Source organism: Cucumis melo, chromosome 3 (genome assembly GCF_025177605.1).
Source record: "Cucumis melo cultivar AY chromosome 3, USDA_Cmelo_AY_1.0, whole genome shotgun sequence".
Taxonomy (NCBI): domain Eukaryota; kingdom Viridiplantae; phylum Streptophyta; class Magnoliopsida; order Cucurbitales; family Cucurbitaceae; genus Cucumis; species Cucumis melo.
The window spans coordinates 375,698-383,314 of NC_066859.1; the positions used below are offsets into that span (position 1 = coordinate 375,698).

General features: G+C 31.1%; 1 protein-coding gene across 1 annotated transcript; it reads left to right on the forward strand.

Moving 5' to 3' along the window:
- Nucleotides 1–6,125: 6,125 nt before the first annotated feature.
- Nucleotides 6,126–7,315, forward strand: LOC103485382 (ethylene-responsive transcription factor ERF019). The gene has a single exon (XM_008442938.3). It carries the CDS (start codon nt 6,360–6,362, stop codon nt 6,804–6,806), a length of 447 nt encoding a protein of 148 aa, XP_008441160.1. The 5' UTR covers nt 6,126–6,359; the 3' UTR covers nt 6,807–7,315.
- Nucleotides 7,316–7,617: the final 302 nt, after the last annotated feature.

Genomic DNA, 7,617 nt, shown 5'->3' on the forward strand with positions numbered 1-7,617 from the left:
ATTTTTATGGAAACGGAGTAAAAGATCCAGTTCAAGCTGTGGGAACCTATCGTTTAGCTTTAGACACTGGACATTATCATTTAGACCTTTTTGATACCTTTTATGTCCCTTCTATTTCTCGTAATTTGATTTCCTTGTCAAAATTTGATACTTTAGGTTATTATTTTAAATTTGGGAATGAGTGTTTTAGTTTATTCAAATAGAACATTTTTATTGGTTTTGGTATTTTTTGTGATGGCTTATATAAATTAAAGCTTGATAATATTTTTGCTGAGAGTTTGTTAACCCTATATCATAATGTTGGTACTAAACGTGGTCAAACTAATGAATCATCACCTTACTTGTGGCATAAACGTTTAGGTCACATATCAAAAGAAAGAATTAAAAGATTGATAAAGAATGAAATTCTTCCAAATTTGGATTTTACTGACCTTGGAATTTGTGTGGATTGTATTAAAGAAAAACAAACAAAACACACCGTTAATAAAGAAGCCACAAGAAGTTCACGGCTTCTTGAAATTATACACACTGATATTTGTGGGCCTTTTGATGTTCCATCTTTTAGTGGAGAAAAGTATTTTATCACTTTTATTGATGATTTCTCACTTTATGGTTATATCTTTTTATTGCATGAAAAATCTCAAGCAATCGATGCCTTAAAAGTATTTATAAATGAAGTTGAAAGACGATTAGATAGAAAGGTGAAAATCTTAAGATATAATAGAGGTGGTGAATATTATGAAAAATATGATGAGAATGGACAATGCCCCGATCCATTTGCTAAGTTCATAGAAAGCCACGACATATGTGCTCAATACACAGTGCTAGGAACACCACAATAAAATGGTGTTGTAGAAAGGCAAAATCGTACATTAATGAATATGGTTAGAAGAAGGTTAATTTATTCATCTTTACATGTGTCCTTGTAGATGTATGCATTAAGAACCGCTCAATATTTATTAAACAGGGTTCCTAGTAAGTCAGTTCCAAAGACACATTTTGAACTATGGACATGAAGGAAACCTAGTTTAAGACACCTACATATTTTGGGGTTGTCAAGCGGAAGTAAGAATTTATAATCCACACGAAAAGAAACTGGATTCAAGAACAATCAGTGGTTCATTGGTTATCAAGAAAAATCAAAAGGGTATAGATTTTATTGTCCTAACCACAGTACGAGAATAGTTCAAACTGGAAATGTAAGGTTCATTGAGAATGACATAATTAATGGGAGTTTGGAACCATGTAAAGTGGAAATTCAAGAAGTTAAGGTGAAAATTCTTTCGTCTATAACTTCTTCTCAAGTTATTGTTCTTGTAGTTGTTAAGTGTGTTAAATAATCCACAAGAAGAACAAATTAATGGTCAAATACCACATAACGATGTTATAAGAAATGAACATGTAACTGAGGAACCACAAGAAATAGAGTAAAGAAGATTTGTAAGACCAAGAAGATCAACTATTTCTGATGACTATGTGGTTTATTTGCATGAGTCAGAATTTGACTTAAGCATTGATAATGATCCGGTTTCGTTTTCACAAGCCATTAAATAAGATAATTCTACTAAATGGTTAGATGCCATGAAAGAAGAGTTAAAATCTATGAATGATAATGAAGTCCGAAATCTTGTAGAATTGCCTAAAGAAAGTAAAAGAGTTGGGTGTAAATGGGTCTTTAAGACCAAACGTAACTCAAATGACAATATCGAACGATACAAGGCTAGACTTGTTGCCAAAGGTTATACTAAAAAAGATGGCATTGACTACAAAGAAACCTTTTCTCTTATCTCGAAAAATGACTCATTAAGAATTATTATGGCTTTGGTAGCTCATTATGATTTAGAGCTTCATCAAATGGATGTGAAAAATTCCTTTCTAAATGGAAATTTAGATGAAGAAGTTTTCATGAATCAACCAGAAGGTTTTATAGTTGAAGGAAAGGAACATATGGTGAGTAAATTAAAGAGGTCAATATATGGACTTAAATAAGCTTCCAAACAGTGGTATCTTAAGTATAAGGATACCATCACATCTTTTAAAGAAAATATCGTTGATCGATGTATATACCTAAAGATCAGTAGGAGTAAGTTTATAATTAATGTTCTATATGTTGATGACATCTTGCTTGCTACAAATGACTTTCGTTTGTTATGTCAAACCAAATAATTTCTTTCTAAAAACTTTGAAATGAAAGATATGGGTGAGGCATCCTATGTGATTGGAATTGAAATATTCCATTACCGAACACATGGATTTTTAGGATTGTCTTAAAAAGCATATATTAATAAAATTTTAGAGAAATTTAAGATGGACAAATGCTCTTCAAGTGTAGTTCCAATTCAGAAGGGAGATAAGTTTAGTCTCACGCAATATCCAAAAAATGAATTCGAACGAAATCAGATGGAAACTATTCCTTATGCATCTATTATTGGAAGCTTATTGTATGCACAGATTTGCACTAGACCAAACATCAGTTTTGCTGTGGGTATGCTAAACAGGTATCAAAGTAATCCAGGAATTGATCATTTGAAAGCTACAAAGAAAGTTTTAAGGTATCTGCAAGGAACAAAGGATTATATGCTTACTTACAAGAGATCTGATCATCTTGAGGTGATTGGATATCTAGATTCAGATTTTGTCGGATGTGTGGATACAAGAAAATCCACTTTTTGCTATTTATTCCTATTAGCCGAAGGAGCAATTTCGTGGAAAAATGCAAAGCAGTCTATTATCGCTGCATCCACTATGAAGGTTGAATTTGTAGTATGGTTTGATGCTACAGTTCATGGTTTATAGCTGCTGAACTTTATCTCAAGACTTGAAATTTTCGATAGTATTGCCAAGCCGTTGAGAATTTAATGTGATAATTCTGCAGCAGTTTTCTTCTAAAAGAACAAGTATTCTAAATGTGCTAAACATATATATGGAATTAAAATTTTTGCCATTAAAGAAGAAGTTCAGAAACAAAGGGTGTCAATCAAACACATTTGCACTAAACTTATGATTGTGGATCCACTAACTAAAGGACTGCCACCAAAGACGTTCAATGATCACGTTGAACGTATGGGCATCAATAGATATCATTATTGAAATCAAGACTATGTTATTTGACATTTTGAGCTCATTTATTTATTGTTTCTGATTTTATCTTATGATTCCGTTCTTATGATTAGTATATACATAAATGAATTATGTAAACCAAATAGGACATTGTCTTTGATAAAGACACTTATTGTTGGACCATTATTGATTATCTTTATTATAGATCATGTTAATAGAAGAATTATTTTAGTGATACACGGAAGGGAGTATGTTAATGCAATGATGTATGACCGTCATAATCCTTTGGTAGTTTCTTTGACTTGACATGATATGTTATGAAGTTTAATTTTGCGCATTATGTCTATGAACGTATACGGTAAATAATGTCAATGGCCAAGTGAGAGGATGTTAGATTTACTCTTAAATATAATATTATTATTAATGTGGCCCAATTGCATTATATGTTATTTATCTCTTTTATGCTTATTATTTTATTAGGCTCATTAGGTTAAAAGATAATGTCCTAATTAAACATCATGATGAGTGGTGTCTATAAATAGAACCTTAGGGATTGGTCCTCTCGCTGCCTCATTAAGTAGTTTATTCTTCCCATCAAGAAACCTAAATTAAGTCCTAAAGAAAGGCAAGTGAGAGAAACACAATTCCTCAAGAAGATTATCATGGATCAATGTATTGTTGTTCTTTAACTAAATTTAATTTATAAAATTATCTAGTTCAAAGATCTGACACTTATCGTTATATACAATGTTGGAGTTTTATTGTATAATCATGAAACTAAAGTTTACACAACGGTCACAAATTTATGGTGAGAGAAAAATATGGGGGCAGTACTAAGGGATAATGTTAATGTTAATTTTAATGTTTTGGAAAATTAGAAGAAATTTTTAGTAATATATATAAGGCAAATGAGAACGATGTTTCAACTAAGGAGCTCAGTTCTGATAAAGTATTGTAAAAATGAGACACAATGAAAACACTAATATCAAACAAATATAATATTAAAATAAATAAAATAAAATAAATAAGAAAACATGGAGATAAAAAAAAAATCCAAAAATCATCCACTATCTCCAAGATTTATGGAATTTTCACCCATATGCACTGTATCCTTTGAGAATGCACCAAATGTCACTATTTATAGTCAATTTGTTAAGCATGAGGTAGATTTCGTGAATACTTACCGTGTATCATCTCAATGTACATGTACAACATCTAAGATAATATGTATATAACAGATTGCCAATAAATACCAAGCATGAGTATAATGAGCTCTATAACATTCTCCATATTACAATATTTATCATAAAACAAAGTCAGTAAAAATAATTGAATATGTACATATTTTGAATGTTTACCAAGCCTACATTTTTTTATTTGTTTTTCTTCCTTTTATTGGAGCTTTTATTGTAATTTATGTTAAACTTGCACTAGGTTGTCCAAGTTTCTTCACAAATTTAAAAATTTGAAAGAGTAAAACTTAGGTTTAGACTACACTACATTCATTCCAACAACTTAGACACTTTTTCTTATACAATAAGCAATGAATAACTAAGATAAGTATGATAAAATTATTGCAATTACTAGATATTTTTTCACAAACAATTTTATTATAGAAAAAACAAATTGTACTAATTTTTACGATAAAATCTAAATTTCACCACTTACTAGATATTTGATCAAATTGAACGGAAGACAAATATTAAAATTTCCATGCACCACACCTATGATCTACTATTTACCCAATGCATATGAGAACATTTTTTTTAGCTACCTTTCAAACATAATCATGTCCTATATGGAAAAAAAATTTCATACCATTTAAGTATATGTTTAAAATTACAATCTTTTACCTTGCTTAAGTATGACTAGGGTTGAATGTGATGAAATTGGAAATTGTTTAGTGATTTTTATTTTTGAAAAAAAAAATTATTAAAATCAAAACATGGTCAAATTCCCTTTTTTTTTTTTTTTTTTCTTGTAGCAATTATATTTGTACCACGTGCATTCAATATATTTGACCAATTGTTTATACTATATAAATAATTAGCTTTTTGGTGACTCGGTCTATCAACCGACCACTAGCGCACCACATTTTGTGCATCTTCACAACTTGCAGTTGCTCACATTAATCCAACAAATTCTCATTTCTATCACATTAATTATTCATATGTTAGTCAACGTATCACATGGATTTTTTTGGTTCTGACTTCTAACAATACATGCTAATTAAGAGACAGGTTATTGGATGGATGGTCGTATCCATTCACAATGTGTCCAAGCATTCAACTTTATCCATACAAATTATCAACTATCCTATTTCATATAATATCTTGAAAAAACTATTCAATATTGAATTTTTTTGTTATTCACAAAATAAAATTAACTAAACTTATTTTATTAATTCATTGCAAAAGTACAACTTCAGTGCAAATCACATACTCTTTGAATTGTAATTAATTCATAAGTGTTATCACAAAAATGTCAAATACAATTTTTTTTTTAATCATATAAATTTGTTTCATCATCACTTAATTTATATAAATGGTTAAAATTAGTTTTCGATAATTTTGACAATTCACATGCATCTATCTATTAGCTATCACTCATAAAAGTCTATCATTAATATTATTAGGGATAAAAATTAATATTAAGTATATCACGAATGAAAATTTGCGGATGTTTATCAACGTTATTTTTATAAATAATTTGACATTTTTTTTTTTTTTTACGGAGGATGATTATACAAATAGACATGTTTGCACTGAGATAAAATATTTTATTTCATTCCCATGTATATTTTATTTTAGAGGGAAGAAAATGAGGACCGCACATTCCCACTTGAATGTCAACCTCCTTCGTAGATGTGACATGATTGGACGGAAAGGATGACGTGGAGTTTGCATAAATTAAATGGTCCAACACGTTTATTGTTGGCGGAGCGGAGACGAATTGAAAGGCAGTCACGTAATTTGTTTTAATTTGCCATTCTAAATCAAAACTCTACCAATAAAATAATACAAAATCAACCCATCTATTTGCTCCCACTGCCATACCTATATTATACAATAAACTTTTGACTCTGACTTTGAAAATTTTGACCAATACGCAATTCAATTGAATATACTATAGCCTATAACAATATTTAATTAATATTTGAGAATTGACTTTGCTCTAAGATTTCAACCTATAAAAAACCCAAAAACCTTTCCTCGTCTTTCCCACAACCTTCCTCTTCCTCAAACTCCACCTTACTCCAGTAGTATACTTTATCCATTACAGTCAATTCATAAAAGGATATGGCCTCCAGTTCCAACAGTCTCGGTGAGATAAAGAAATTCAAGGGTGTACGGCAACGTAAGTGGGGGAAGTGGGTGTCAGAGATTCGAGTTCCGGGTAGTCAAGATCGGCTATGGCTAGGTTCTTACTCATCGCCCGAGGCCGCCGCCGTGGCTCACGACGTTGCATATTATTGCCTAAGAAGACCCTCAAACCTGGACCACCTGAACTTTCCGCCGATGGTGCTGCCCTTGACCAACCACCTCCTTATCCGAGACGACATGTCACCTGGCTCCATTCAGAGGGCAGCCTCCGACGCCGCCATGGCTGTCGACGCACAGTATATATGCAACAGTTTGGCAGACCGAGGCAGTAGTGGCCGTGCAGGGGCATTTCAGGCATCAGGAGATGACCAGTATACGGCTTTCAATAATGATCAAGATCTTTCCATCCAAGATTATCTGTAAGCGAGCGCTAGTCTTAATGGCTAGGATTTTATGATGATTTTATTAAGTACCGATCAACTTTCCATGATTTAAAATTAAATCTCCAATGATTTAATTGTATATACGAATTAAATCAAAATATTATTGAAAATTATTGTGGTCGTATCCTAAAAATATGAATGTTTTTACAATTTTTGGTACATTATTTTAATGTGAAATTTGATAAGTGGATCCCCTAAATTTTCAAACTCTAGTGAAAATTTGACACGTGTGACATGTGGGCAAAAAATTGATGAATGATAAAAATGTATCTTTTGTACTTCATGTATTAAAGACGATGATGATAATGATAAAAGGGATAAGGTTTGAAAGTGTGAAAAGTGAAAATGGAGGGTTTGAAGGGAATGGAAAATATGAAATGGTATAGATGAGCGAAGACTTTCAATGTGAATGTATGAACAAAATTCAAAGTTAAAAAGTGGGAGTTGCATTTATAACAGTGACGAAGGAACGTTTTGTTTCTTTCTCGATATGCCTTCTTCATGCTCCAAATTTCAATTCCCAACCCAAGAAAATATCTCTCTAACTCTTTTAAATTTTTATCAAAAATACTTTGAATGTATCTGGACTAAAATATTATTTTGTATATCTCATCAGATTGTTGAATTATTTCTCTTTTTTACTACTTTAATTTTAATTTTTATGTAAATGATATTAGTGGTATGTTCGTACTCAAGTTTTAATTACATATATCATTGTTCCCATTCATAATAGAACTCAAATTAATTAGGAGATTATTGTTCCCGATCCCAAAAACTATTTCAACATTTTA

Bases quoted from the DNA above. Each gene is read 5' to 3' on its own strand.
- LOC103485382 (XM_008442938.3), top strand. From the start codon at position 6,360: ATGGCCTCCAGTTCCAACAGTCTCGGTGAGATAAAGAAATTCAAGGGT.